Source organism: Python bivittatus, unplaced genomic scaffold (genome assembly GCF_059951505.1).
Source record: "Python bivittatus isolate LINGU-HERP-01145 unplaced genomic scaffold, Pbiv_v1 ctg000390_np1212, whole genome shotgun sequence".
NCBI classification, from domain to species: Eukaryota; Metazoa; Chordata; class Lepidosauria; order Squamata; family Pythonidae; genus Python; species Python bivittatus.
Window position 1 is genome coordinate 3,673,668 of NW_028277070.1, and position 15,273 is coordinate 3,688,940.

Below are 15,273 nucleotides of genomic sequence, written 5' to 3' on the forward strand. Positions count from 1 at the left end.
ACTTTCCAGATGGCCAGGGCACCCTTCCTTGGAGACCAAGCTCCCTCTAAGACAGTGTTTCTCAACCTTAGCCACTTTAAGATGAGTGGACTTCAACTCCCAGAATTCCCCAGCCAGCCATGCTGGCTGGGGAATTCTGGGAGTTGAAGTCCACTCATCTTCAAGTGGCTAAGGTTGAGAAACACTGGGTTAATCTGTTAATCACAGACCATCTACATGGTGGCTAGGGTTGGCTAGGGTTGAGAAACACTGCTCTAAGAGGACTAAAAGCCAAGGAGCTTCTGATATTATGCCAACACACTCCCCACCCTCTATTTCCAGCACAGAGTCCTCTAGGTATTTCCTTCCCACCCACACACCCTTTAAGGGCAAACAGTGACACAGAGTCATCAGGCAGGTAGAATGTCTTCCTGTTCTTTGGAAGGGGCTACTTGCTTTGCAAAACAGATGCATTAAGCCAACTGGGGTCCATTTCCTTTTTCAACACTTTTTTTAGAAAGTTAAATTCTGTAGCCTGCAGCGGGAGATCAGTAATTGGGTTTCAGAAGAGTCCAAGGGAAGACATGCTGCTTGCTGTAACTCAGTGCCTCTCCCCCTAAGCATCATTTCTGCTTCTTTTTTCCCGCTGTCCTTCGCCGGCTGACCATCTCATCAGGCCTGGGGCTCAGTCTCAGACTAGCCAAGCACTGAAGCTCAAGACCCACGGAAGAAACTCACTACGCAGGAAAGGGGATGGAGGAACCACTTACAGGCATGGGGATCTTGGACAGCTCTTTGCCAATGCAATTCTTCATTATGCTCCAAAGGTTAAGGCTGTAGTTGGGCTTGTCTGGAATCCGACTGCGCCTCTTCTTATGGGACGCACCATCCTTGCCTGTAGCATCAAGACCACTTTGACTCTCAAATACCTGGAAAGGATAAAATCCATGATAATGACAATTCAGTGTTGGATTTCCAGCTCCCACCCACCCTTGCATGCTTGGCAGTGTAGTCTGTGAAACATCTCATTAAGCCAGTGTATTTAATGGTTTACTGAATTAATCCACAATTGAATGAGTTCCCAATTCATGCCAAACCATAAACCATGGTTTAGGAATCATAAAGACTGGGGCTCGCTCAACAAACTAACCCTAAACCAAAACCAAACAAATCACATTATGGCTTATTGTAATGCATGAACCTAGCACACAGAAGTTTGCCCCTAGTGTTAAGAAAAGGTCACATCAGAGATCTCAATATTATTTTCTTTTTCTCTTGGAAGGTGTCTGTTTGCTTGTTTGTTTAAGGGAAGGAGAAAGATAGGAAAGGGGAGGAAAAGATGGGTTCCAGGTTGTGGAAGTCAAGAACGTTTCTGAAACATTTGGTTACAGAAGAAAGTGAAGGAAAAGGCTTCTTGAACCCCAAGACCCACCAGGAACAGTTGCAGTCCACATGAGAAAAGGCCATCAGGTCTAAAGAAATCATCAGAAGAAATGGTGAAAATACATGAAACATCTAGAAATTATGACAAAGTGAGAAAGACAGTGAAAGATCCAACAGAAGAACAACGGAAGACAAGAAATATTTCTTGGGTATCTGAAGTGAGTAGGACATAGGATCTGTTCTTGGACAGAGGTCAGGCCTAGTGTTTCAGGAGACGGTGGCCTTCCCATCACGGGCACTATCAGCAGTGGAGGAATCAGTTTCCCAATAAATGTGTACTGATTTGATCAAAGTGAGATCATCCATCCCTGAAGGCAACATACATAGATGTCTCTTTCAGAAAACAATCTGCACGGGATACAACTCCAGTATCTTCTCTTCCAGGGATGCTTCCAGAAAGGACCTAACAGCTTGTCTGAAGTTTTAGCAACTGGATTTCTGCTCAAAGAAAATCAAACAGATATTCCTCTCTACATCTGATTTTTGCTAGTTCTTCGGTGGGTATGCAAGATTAAGACAGAAGGGGAACAGGATCATTTCCTGAGTTTTGGTATGAAATTATGGAACTGGTCTTGCTTCTAGTTCCAAAATGCATCTAGTTGATCTGATGATTATCAAAAATAAGCAGGTTCCTTTCAATAACAGTTGGGGAGACTTCAGCCTCCAATCCTCATCTTATGAGTTGATATCCTCCCACTTGAGGCAGGAATTACACAAATATTACTGTACTGTCAAAAGACAAAACCAGTCCATCCCTTGGAAAATCTTAGCCCCAACTCTTATTTATTCATTTAGATATATAAACTGCCTAACTCCATCCAACTCTTATACACTGTGTCTTCATCCACTTGGCATAATTGCACCCACTAGCCTGCTCCCATTGGTTTTAGCTATAGGAAAAATGGAGGTGCCAAAAGTGTCCTCAGAAACAAAAGAAAACCTCTTTTGTTAATATTTAAGTTAATTAAATATGGATGGTGGGTTGACTTCAAATGGAAGTGATTCTGCAGAATAGGTTGGTGGGATCAGGAGCATCTGCAGAATATGTTTAAAAAAAAGTCAAGATAGCCATTACAGTGTGGTCAAAGCTCTGCTCATTTTTATGTGTCATAAACCACACAGAGAAAAAATGGGAGGAGCTCGGACCGCACCATGTGGCCACATCATGGCCATCTTGACTTTTCTGACCACACCTTGTGGATATCCCTGGTGGGGATCAAAGATGGAGCCCCCCTTCTTCAGTAACAGACAAAGAGCTTAGATGTCAACCATGCAACTAATATCTGGTCTGAAGAACCAAGTCAGAAGAGCCTTTCTGTTTCCAAGCTATCTCTTAGAAGACAGGATAATGGAGGGGGATCATTTCCTGCACCATTAAAATCCTGCAGTTCCATGCTCATTGTTAACTCCTCTGGGAACCATGACTTGTTTGGCCCATGGAGGACTATCAGACTACATTTTCTTATTATCTACAGAATTTAAGGTTTCAGGACAAGGAGCAAGAGGGTAGGGAAAGCTGGCCATCAGATGTGACTTCTTCCAGTTCCATCCATACAGTGAAAGTCAGATGTTAGTCACCCTACTTGTCTATATTCTGGCGCTGCAGAAAGTTACATGAGAATGGTGGAAGAAGAAAGAAAAGAGAGAAAACCGACATACTGTGATGGAATGGTGTTAGGAAGGCCACGCTCAGGGAGATAAGCATTTCCTTAGCCCTCAACAGGAGTGTGGGAAGTTTAAGAAGATGAGACTGGCACCACCCTAAGGAATTCACGGAGTTGTGGCTTGCTGGCTTGGGAACTTAGGTTCAGTCTGGAGAGATTTCTGTCTTGAGGTGGAAGCTAATAAACGCAACAGAACTGTATTTGCACTGTCTCGTGGAGTTCTTTGGGTTGAACCTGACACATACTATGGTTCAGCCAAACCATTCTGGGTGGGATGATGGTTTGGTCTGACAGATACCAGAACATTTTGGATCCTGGTTTTGTCCAAATCAAAGTCTGGAAGGGTGTAATGGGCAAATACGGCATGGCTGGTGCCCCTTGTCCCTTTCTGCCCTCCCCCTGTGTTCCAGCCCACCTGCTCATCAATCTTCTCTGCACCTTCCTTCCCTTTAGCCACTGAGCTTGAATTCAAGTGCAGTACACTTGGCACACACACACACCCAACCTTCCCAGCTCCTTACATCCGCACAGCCACCAACAGCCTGGCCTTTGCCCAGCTGTCCTCCACACCAAAGCTATTTGGTGCGTGGAAAGTTTTGCGTGCCCCTAGATAATTCCCTTCTGGATTCTTGGAGAGATATCCTGTCCAGTACACTCTGCAACGCGCTAGTTGCCCCAGCTCAGCATTTGGTCCAGAAGATGACAGCGAGAAGATAGCAATGCACAAATAGGACTGGATTCTGGAAGGCCCCCAGTTGTCCCCATTACTATTTGAATTTGCCAGGATTTAATGGTTGGATTCCTACAACATGCTAAGCTGAGCTGAAGTGAGGCTGGGTAATTTGGAGTTGAATGTACTGTGAGAACCCATCGCTGTCTTATTATGTTCTGTGAACCAGGCCATCATGTTAAGCCATCATATGTTTGGGCAGGTTGTGTGAATAGAAATAACCTTGCTTATTACTTGCTCTTAGCATTGAGCAGTCTGGGTTTAGAGTTTATCAAGTTGCACGAACCCACCCTCTATGCATTAGCTATTCCGAGGGCTAGCAGGCCCCCAAACATGAACAGTGGACAGAGGAGCGGGAACAACCCAAGAGGACAGACTGAAAACACAAGAGGACAAATTAAACAACAGAGTCAAACAGTGAACGAAGCAACGGGAGCGAGATACCCACACTCAGAACCAACCAGAGCAAGGCAGCCTTCGCAGAAGGATGCAACAGGGTGTCCGGAGACTGGAGACACGTTCAGCTGCACATTATCTATTTGAATAGCTTTTATTTCAGAGCTGTAACTCTACTGAACTCTACTGTATAGTGCAGTATTAATGCAGCATCAGGGGTTGTGCAATGGTGAATGGAATGTGAAGGTGTGTTTTATGTGTTCTATGGTTTTTATATTTTTAAAGCTGCACTGGGGTGGCATTTAATTTTGTTGTACGAGAAGTACAACGACAATAAAGATTACTTATACTTATATCCCCGCACCCCCGAACACACACAATCACCCCCCACCCAGAATGAGAAATGAGAGGCTGATTCTCCCAGCAGCCCAGCTCCTAGGTGGCCAGACCGCTACACGAGGTTGCCCCACAGAGAGAGGAACTGAGCCCTGACTCCCCAGGCGCTGGCGATACTCACGCTATCATCCAAGTTCCAGTCTTCAGAACGACCCTCGCTGGTCCCACTAATGTTGCTGCCGGTGCGCCTGTAGGGAACACAGAGGCGGCAATGGCAATGGCAACTGAGGTGGAGCATGGCCTCCTGACGCACCGGCCAGCATGGCCAGCCTGCCCAGGAGCACCCGTCAAGCAGGGCCACTAGGAAGATCACAAACAGGGGCGGGGTTCCAATATGCAAATGCACCCCCTGACATTCTGACCCGCCCAGTTTCTCACAGCCCCAGGTCTAGCCAACCAATGGGCATTGTGGGTAACGGCTCTCACTACAGTGCAGGGGTGGGAGAACCAGGTGGGGTTGGGGAGGGGAGGGAACGGGGGGCCTGTAAGCACCTTCTCTGGAAGAATCGGGGGGCAGTGATATAAAGTGGGCAGCGGTTCTTCTTTTAAAAATAATTTTATCGCTTTACATTTTGGCCTAAGCTTTTATGTTCCTCCCTTATTTATGTATTTATTTGTAAATTTTCTAAACTGCCGGGACTTAAAAGGTCTTTAGGCAGTGCACAAAGAGCAACGTTGAGCCGCCCAGAGTCACCCGTTGGGGGAGATGGGCGGCATACAAATTTAATCATAAATAAATAAAAATAAAGATTGACAAGGCGCTGCAGAACCAAATACAGGGAGTCCCCGGGTTAAGAACGCCCAGTTTATGGACGACCCATAGTTAAGAATGGAGCTTTTTGTAGCAAAACCCAAGTTAAGTACACAAGGATTCGAGTTAAATACACAATGGTTCAAGTTAATTACACAGTACTACTTATACCCGTGTTTCTCAACCTTGGGAAGAGGTGTGGACTTCAACTCCCAGAATTCCCCAGCCAGCCATGCTGGCTGGGGAATTCTGGGAATTGAAGTCCACACCTCTTAAAGTTCCCAAGGTTGAGAAACGCTGACTTATACAGTAGTATACAATAATGCTCTTCTGGCTTACATGTACAAATTCGACTTAAGGACAGACCTTGGGAATGGAACCCGTCCTTAAACTGGGGACTACCTGTACATAAAACACAACAGCAACTTTTCCACTATTATCATTCCATAACTTAAACAAAGTTCAAACCTTTGCTACCATTTCTGAGCACTTTCTCCCCAGATGTGTGCCGTTAGGATCACAAGGGCTGGAAAAGCAGAGCAGGGGTCACCCAAGAGCCATGTTCTAAACTGCTGACGGCAAAGCTGGGCCACGCATCGCGCGCTGCAAAGAGCATTGCCCAGTCCCTGCGCGAAGGGTCCGACCTACCGGTGAAGTTTCGATGGATCTGCAGCTACTGTGATGAAAGCATGGGACTCTTCCATGGCATCAAAGTATTCTGTCTCCTCATCTTCATCACTGGCTTCTGCTTTCACACTCTGCACACCTCCTCCTGGAAGAGGCAGATACCAGGTAAGCTCCTCCCACATTTGTGCATTTGATACACCAAACCACTGTTTCTCAACCTCGGCAACTTTAAGAGGTGTGGACTTCAACTCCCAGAATTCCCCAGCCAGCTAATGTAGATACCAGGTAAGCTCCTCCCACATTTGTGCATTTGATACACCAAACCAGTGTTTCTCAACCTCGGCAACTTTAAGAGGTGTGGACTTCAACTCCCATGCTAATGCTGGCTGGGGAATTCTGGGAGTTGAAGTCCACACCTCTTAAAGTTGCCGAGGTTGAGAAACACTGAGCCCAACAGAAGGAAATAGACTAGGTAGCTACTTGCTTCTCACTTGCCAAAGGCCAAATCTCAATCCCCTTAAGTATATTTTAATCATTTGGGCTTTCTGGGCCCCAAAATAGAGTTGAACAGCATCATCTCCAGATGCTGGCTAGGCCCAGCGGCTTGATTGCGCGTGGAATTCCTGGGTCCTCAAATTAAGTGAAAAAATATCTCAAGAACACAGAATACTGGACACTGGTGTGCATGACATTGCAACTTTCAGCCTAAATGGACTGCTGAAGCAAGGCTAAGGGCTCCTTCCCAGATTAAAAGGAGTTCCAGACCTCTGGCTGTGTTTGACAGCCAAGCTATTTATGATTCTCTTATACCCTTTCAAAACTGCAGTAAAGCTCTTTAAACACCACCACCAAGTGGAGCTTGTGGAACCATTTACAGCAAATCCTGCCTCAACCTCCCACCCGGCTGCTGGGCTTCAGGTCTTCCAAGGGGAAAGGAGCCGTGATACCTTTCCAGCTCCCCCTTCATTGGAACTGCTAGGATTTTTTTTTTTTTTTGCACGAGTAGATGGATGCACACAATTAAGGCTTTAGAACATGGATATTGTGTGTGTGTACATGCACCTGCAGTTTATTTTACCTCCCTTTTGCACAGAGTAGGGGTGAGAGCCTTTTAGCTACCGTAAGATATGTGGCAGCTTGGTAATGAATTTTGCTGCCTGCGTTGCAAAGTCAGTGAGATCTTCTTCAAACTGCTTTGAGGTACTGGCAGTATGGAAATGGCAGTATGGAAGAGCTCTCTATATAGACTATTACAAGAGAATCCTCCCTTGATGTCTTCTTTCTTTAGATTAGAGAAAATTTGGCAGAAAATTGTCTTGTGCAGCTGATGGGGGTAATTTCAACGAAGTGGAATTGCTGGCTGTAACCGGAACTAAAGGTGCTGGTGAAACTCTAAGATGCTCATCTTTGATCTTGTTCTGCCAATATTCTATTCTGGCAAAGAGTGGAATGAGAAATTACCTTTGCTCTTGACTCAGACTGAGATTTGTGCCCTCAATTTAATACTCTGACGCAGACTGTCTGCATATGGAATTACATCATGCCAAAGATGGAATCTAAACCAGCGTATCTCAACTTTGGTAACTTCAAGATGTGTGGACTTCAACTCCCAGAATTCTGGGAGTTGAAGGAATTCTGGGAGTTGAAGTCCACACATCTTAAAATGGTCAAGGTTGAGAAACACTGATCTAAACGACTGCTAAGGTGTTGCAGCTATTCCTTCTCCAATGCTGGAAAGCAGTTTTCCTGCTCGTCATACTTGAAGATATTTTAGACTTGGTACAGTATTTCAAAAAGAAACAGGGGAGATAATACTAGAATGAAGTTTTGTTTCCCCAGTCTTGGCACCCTCCAAATGTGGACTTCAACTTCCAGCACTCCCCAGCTCGGATAGCAATTCCTGAGAATTCTGGGAGATGAAGTCCTGGTGGATGGGAATAACGGATTAGGGTCCTGGATATTTCTGAATGTCCATTCTCTACAGATCAATGATCACCTGGTTAAAAGTAGCCGAGATAGTCAAGGATTGAGAGTAGTAAAGGATTATCTTTCACCTGCATGGCTGGAACGGAAAAGAGAAAGCTGGCCCTGGTGAGACTGGCTGTGCCCACTGAGCTCATGGCATCTGCTTTCTGAATACAGTGACTATTCCCAGAACTGGATCAATGGAGTGGAAAACCCCTTAGCATATGGGGGGGGGGGGGCAAGGGGCGGGAAACTCCACACCACACTTTAATGTAGGACCTATGGAAAGCAACACGACACAGTCTGGCTGCCTGGTCTGGAAAGTCACACACGTGAGCAAGCATCCTTCAGCACCCAAATCTCTCTAGCGTGCTGCCGGCACGGAAGTGGGGTAGGAAGAGAGAGAAGCAGGAAAAATGTCTTCTTCATTTCTGCCCATCTCCAATGACACCTACACTGAAATCTAGACTGCGTATCCATTTTTAGCAGCAACAGAAAGGCATGTTGTATTTTATCTGCACGGAGAAAGAAAAAGAAACAGGGAGCAAATAAATAAAATAAAAGGATGGCAGCAAACCTGCATATTGGGGAACGTTTTCTGAGGTCCATATCCATGCCTGCTGTACTGTACAATCTGGCCACCCCAAGAAGTTTTAGAAATCTTTAATGGCCCGTCACGGGCAGTTCCAACGGCCTCCCTGCTCTCATTCATGCGTGTTCAGCCCAGGCCTTCCACCCACTCTGGTCCAAAACCCAGTAGAGCAATGCTTTGTTTTGGGGTACCAGATTTCCGGGGGGAAGGGAGGGAGCAACGTTCTTGCAATTTTGTCCTAACCACACCACTGTGCTCTGTGGGGAAATATAGTTTGGGTTCGTGCATCTGTGATGCTGGTGCTGGAGGTGGGAGGAATGGCACAACATGCATCCCGATTCAAAGGGCATGACCAACGTATCTGCATCAGACATCCCGACACAAATATAGAATTATACCATTTGGGCACTGATGTCATGACAGGCTTAAGCGGTCCACAGGCTTCCTCCGGCTCTAGTCCAATGGCTTTGGTTGCAGGCTGGGCGTGCCCAGATATTCGTCTCTGCAGGGGCATTTTTCTCCTAAGTGATGGGGGCTCTGGAGGACCAGCGCTCACCCGCCTGCCCGGGCTGAGAAGGAAGGGCCACTCACCTCGGGGGGCGTGAGCCGCGGGGTTCACCGAGAGGGTTGGCGCTCTCTGACACGCCCGTTCTAGGTTGTTGTGCTGCTTGGCCAACTGCTCGATGGTCTCTTCGAGGCGGATCCGTTGCTCGCGTTCATGCTGGAGGGCCCGCTGCCATTTCCTGCTGTGGGCTTCGGCTAGCTCCAAAAAGTCCCGGCAGGCCTGCGGGGAGGGGGGAGAAATCCGAAGATCGGTGGAGATATTCCCAGGGGACGGTGCTGCTTGCAGACAGAAGAGAAGGCGGCATTGCAGCCCAGCCCTTACAACGAGCCCAGGATGATTCCCAAGCAGCGTTGGGCCCCCCCAGATACAAATCGAACTCCCAGAATTAATCACATCCAGGCATCCAGTGTGCTATTGATCCCTCTGATGTTTGCTACGGCCTTCCATACGGAGGGTGCTCAAAGAGGGTTATCGTGTTTTAAAACACGAACGTGACAACTGGTGACTACTCTGTCCTTTAAAACCCTTACAAGCCCAGGGAAAATCAGGCAGACTGGGGAGAGCGTTCAATGCTTTTAAGGAGGACTATGCTGTCCTAGGGTTCTGCAAGACCCCAACAGGGGAAAAGAACAAAACCTTTTCAGCCCCCCTTCTGCCTGGAGAGCTTTGGGAACCACAAAGATGTGCTGGGGGCGCCCATGTAGCCCCCCACAATTGCCAGCACATCTTGGCTATTAGCACCTACCTAGTACTCGCTTAAAATTCTCTCATGCAGAAGAAAAGCTTTTCCTTTGGATTCCGTTCCCAAACAGCTCGCACTCTTTCCCCCAAAAGTTTAGCTGAAATCCTCTTTCTCATAATTTGAACTAAACACTCAAAGCAGCAAAAAAAACAAAAACAAAAAAGATTTCTGAATCCTCACTTCCAATATTTCATGTCTGAGACCACACCATCTCTTAATCAACTCTTTCTGATGCTGACAAAGATCCTGTCTGGAAAGACAAAGATATAGAAAATAACTTGCAGATGGTAATTGAAGACCAAAAAAAAAATCAGAATTCAAACAAAAAGCAAATTTTCAGGAGTTTGCCATCTTCAAAGAAATCCCTGCAAAATTAGAACTGCGAAGAAGTAATAAATACCAAAGAATTATGCAAAATAAAATAAATTACGCAAATTCATGGTGCCAAACCCGGCAGAAAGCAGGTTTTCTTCGTGCAAAATTTAGACTGCTGGGGCACAGAATTATTCAGGCTTTTCAAGCTAAGGTCACCACATGGACTTCTGCACCAAAAGAGAAGGGGGGGGGGAGGATGAGAAATGTAGATGGGGGAGAGTTGATGCACACCCAATACAGAAGGCACTAACAAGAACCACAAAACTTTGTCATATACCATGCCATCACAACACCCAAAATTCACTGCATCTCCATGATAAAAGATGTAATCGCAAGCCACTTAAGGAAAGGGATCCCAATGGAATACATTTCACTGTATGGTCCATACTTGACCCCATATGGTTGGCCCCCTCCCTCTTAGGCTTCCGAAAGAAACTGAAGATCTGGTTTTGTTATGATGCAGGCGGTGGGGATGGTCAGTCTTGGGGGTGGCTGGTTCCCTAGTCCTACCTGACCAATATTATCGGCTTCCAGGCTGCAACAATACCAAAATCCGCTTGGATTTTATCATAAGGAATAATTGTATTGATGCTGTGCTATTTATGTTTTTATTGGTCTTAACTGTTGGGTTGTGAACCGCCCAGAGTCCCTCCTTGTGGGGGAGTTGGGCAGTGATATAAATTTGATTGATTAATAAATGAATGAATGAATGAATGAATGTACAGCTGCCAAAATTTGATTGATGAATGAATGAATGAATGAATGAATGAATGAATGAATGAACAGCTGCCCAATTCCGTGGCAGAGTTTGGACATTTGGAGCAGAAGACAAAACTATTCTGGGCCATGGACACAAGGCGAGCTCTGAAGCCCCCCCCACGCCCCCCCCCCCAATGTTCCCTTTGCTCTTGAGCTAGAAAGAAACCTGGCATGACAATTAGCAGCTCAGTGCTGTGACAGCTAAAAAGGCCCGCTTTTCTAGGTGGAACAAGGAGACGAGAAGCTCTCATGAAAGAGCTCGTCCCAGAAATGTCAGCACAGCCTTCAAACGAGCACCAGCCTTTGCAATTCTGAACGCACAACCCTGGAAGTCATGATCACAACCAGCTCTTCGGGTGAGTTACCCAAACAGTGGTGAACCTGCTTAAATTTCTGGGACTCTGGCAGTCCGTCGCTCTTAAAAGCAAAACTTACTGCAAATAAATTGCAGTCAGGATAAAGCACAAGGAAGGTATCCAGCTAAACAAGCTATGCTAGAAAATGAACAACATCCACAGCAACGACAAAATGGCTTTTTATCAGGGGTGTATACAGAGCTCTTTGGGGGACCGCAAGAGAAACCTCCCAGATGGGCCCCCACCCCAACATTAGTCACCTGCTGCTGGTTACCAGCGAGATGCCCTGGTTCTGGTGTTGGGGACTGGCACACATAGGTTACTCTCAGGCCTTAAAGAAGGATAGCAATAAACAGGTTAAATACACCGATAATTCACCAGATTTACTCCTGTCTTCCTATTCCTGCTTGAATGACTCTTTAGGGCAGAGTTCCTCAACCTCGGCAACTTTAAGATGGGTGGACTTCAACTCCCAGAATTCCCCAGCCAGCAGGGCTGGCTGGGGAATTCTGGGAGTTGAAGTCCACCCATCTTAAACTTGCCAAGGTTGAGAAACCCTGCTCTCAGGCATGGTGATAATTATCATCTTTCTGTGACTTCATAAATGATCTTTTTTACTGGATGTTCTACAACTGCAGGCTATTTTGCCATTGTGGTTTATGGTTTGTGACCTTCCTATTTTTCTGACCTCCACGTTTAATGCTTTCTGCCTTCACCTCACACAAATGATTTGCTTTTACGTAACCTTTTACGGAAAACGGGAGAGGCAAGGAATAAAGAGAAGACATACAGCACGAAGAGAAAAGAGAGAGGAAGCGGAAGAGAAAGATGAAGTAATTATTGATTGGCATGGGTAACGTTTTAATTGTTCCTGGCATCGGGTTTTTTCCCACCATGTAAAATTTAAAAAATCGTTGCTTATCTTTTGAAACTTGACCTGTTTTAAATATATAAATATAAATATAAATACAGAACATCTCTTCATTGGTCCGGAATGAAGTGTCACGATTTTGGGGGATCCAGAACGTCCAATTTCTCTTCTCACAACTGAAATCTCGAACAATTCCCAGGGGCAGACTATGGCTGTCTGTTCTGCAAGGGAAGAAATCGCTGAAATATAAAAATCATGCAGGCTAGTGGGAACTGCCTCCAAGCAGCTTTTTAAAAGAAAAAAAAAAACCATTGTGTTGAGTTTTATTGATTTGGTTTAAGTAATGAGATGTTGATATTGTAACATTTTTACTGTACGTTTTACTACACTTCAAACTGATTTATCTACACAGGAACATTGCACGCCAATATGAATAGAATGGCATTCACGTGGGAAAGTGGCATATTAATATACAAACGAAAGAATATCAGTTGGCCAGGAACGTCGTAAATAATAGGGGGGAAGGCACATTACTGCAAAATATGGCACAAGCTTCTCTTACTATTAAACTGAGATTAAAAATAAGCAGAAAGAGAAAATGCAGAGAGCGCAGTCCGCGCAAACTGAGCTGGGAAGGGGAAAAGATGAGGAGCAACTCAAAGCAAAGAGAAATAAGCATTTTCCCGCTTGCAGGAAAAATAAAACAAGGCCAGCGGAATGAGGAAAAGCTCAGGGGATACGATAATAATCTCCCGGGCAAAATAAAATGCAAGCGCAGGAAACAGAGCAGAAAATTTTTAAAAGTTCAGCAATATCTGAGAACTGATAACCACCAAGGATTAAATTAAAGAGGGAAACAGCAGCGTCCACCGCTTCTCTGGCTGGTGCAGGAACAGAAACATTCGCTGTTTCTTGCTTCCATCAACGAGCAAAGACATAGAAGGTGTAGGAAAATGCAGCTCTCTCGGGGAAGGAAGAAGTACGCTCTAAAAGGATGGAAATTCAGGCATGAGGAACTAGCAAAGCAGAAGGATAAGTATGAACAATGAGACCAGAAGAATGAACAGAATATCTGGATATTATTAGCACAGGCATGCTGGTCGGCGGCAGATTGGAGCTTTCGGGAGACAAGCGGGTCAATGCCACGCTGGGGAGGCTTGTTAGCCGGCTGCTAATTAAATGAAATAGAAGGAAAGAAGAAATTCCAAAGCCGAATTGAGTCAATAAAAAGAGAGACACAGAGAGAGCGAGCTGATCTTGCCTCTGACCTTTTCTTCTTTTTAAAATCTATCGGATCTCGCTCATTCCCTTGGAGCAAAAGTTATTTTTTCCCTCACAGGAGGAACATTGCCTACGGCGTCAACCGTGACTGCTTGAGGTCTGCAGCAGTAATATAAAATGGTATAAGAACATGGCCCACAGCCAGGATCCCAAGTGCTAAATCCTCTTAACAAAGCTGATGAAACATCAGGTTGGACCATTAAAAAATAGTCATGTCCAAAGTGAGCCGGCTTTCACCTTCCTTTCTGGGTGAAAGGAGACTGTAAGGACGCTGGCTGAGTTCCTTTTCTTTCTTGCAACAGTGAGGGAAGAGCCCTCATGGATGCAAGATGTGTGGACTTCAACTCCCAGAATTCCCCAGCCAGCATGAGCTGGCTGGGGAATTCTGGGAATTGAAGTCCACACAAATTAAAGTGGGCAAAGTTGAGAAACACTGTGTTAGATGCTAGAGAGAAGAACCTCCTCCTTCCTTTCTTGCTTCTTCCTTTCAGAGTCCTCCAGCCAACACAGAAAGCCAGAAAGTGGTGGAGTTTGGAGTTCTGCTGAGCATCTCAGGTGGGAATTCCAACTGCAAGATGCCTCTGGGAAGCTGAAGGTAGATCGGAAATTTCCAGCCTGCTTTTTCACAGGTAGTGGTGGAGTATTTAAAGGTGGGAATCAGTACATTTTTGGCAGGGCATCCACCACCATTCTTTTCCTTTCCACTCTGCTACTTATTAAAATACAGCCTCTAGTTCAGCGGTATCCTGTCTGTCGTGATTTTAATCAGCAGCAGGCATCGTTCTCATGGGGTCCCAGGCCACAACTGCTCCCCCAACCAGCTGGACAGCCAGCCACCCATGGGAAGGGTAAGGGAACAATTTCAGCCTCATCTTCTTCTTCAGTGTGGAAATAAATCAAAGCTCTCATTTCCATCCTTAACGTTCTTCAACAATGGACCCAGATTGCACTGCTGAAATCCAACAGTAAATTGGCCCAAAAGTTAGATGGCAATTTGGGGGAACTGGAAGGATTAAGGATGAAAATGGGAACAGCTTACCTCCCTGCTTTTGTTTTCATGCTCAGATTTTGGGGAAAAAGTGTACTTTCTGTTGAGGGAAGTACATGGCATTCCTCTTGCTCAGGCAGAAACTCCCTTGCTGTCCATTTTTTAATGGCACCACAACCAACCCCTTTCAGGGGTGAACACAAACCACCCCTTCTTTTCCAGTAATTAATGCCCACTGTTTTCAGATCCTTGGCTTCTGTACCATGGCTGAAAATCCCCTTTTTCCTGATGATCAACCCCAGCCGGCCACCTTCTCTCATTTACCAGGTTGTACCGCTGTTTAAAGCTGATCTTGACAACTTTCCTGCAAAAACTCCATGACGCGTTGCCCAACCTGGAGTTAAGAAACCGTAATGAGCACCCTAGGGAGCATTGCACACACACACACACAAATGTATTTCAGGAAACTGTAGGAGAAAGCCAACGGGGTTGTCTTAGCTCAATCAGAGTGCTAGACAAAGAGGTAAAGACCAGCTTTGAGCTCGGTGGAAGGTGCAGCGTGCGTGTTGCACTGGGACCACATTCAGCTGAAATGGTTGCCGAGTCACACTAAGGTGGGTTTTGTCTCTGCAAAATCTAGGAGTAGAAGAAGGACAGAAAAAGGGGCAGGACAAGCTGGTTATTTCAGCAGAAATCTCCACTGGCAACCCAAGGGGAAGCAGAGAGTGAGTTGCACAGATTTAACCAAGAACTTGCAACGAGACAGGATGGTCAACCCTCCTGAGGGGATGAG

General features: G+C 45.7%; 1 protein-coding gene across 1 annotated transcript in view; it reads right to left on the reverse strand.

The window, feature by feature from the left end:
• Positions 1 to 15,273, reverse strand: part of OSBP2 (oxysterol binding protein 2) — a 126,354-nt gene that overhangs the window by 18,896 nt on the left and 92,185 nt on the right. The window contains exons 4-7 of the mRNA XM_088143863.1: positions 9,135 to 9,327; positions 6,008 to 6,131; positions 4,730 to 4,796; positions 750 to 908 (exon numbers count right to left, since the gene is read on the reverse strand). Of these exons, the coding sequence (XP_087999989.1) occupies positions 750 to 908; positions 4,730 to 4,796; positions 6,008 to 6,131; positions 9,135 to 9,327 (543 nt within the window). The remainder of the gene's footprint in view (positions 1 to 749; positions 909 to 4,729; positions 4,797 to 6,007; positions 6,132 to 9,134; positions 9,328 to 15,273) is intronic.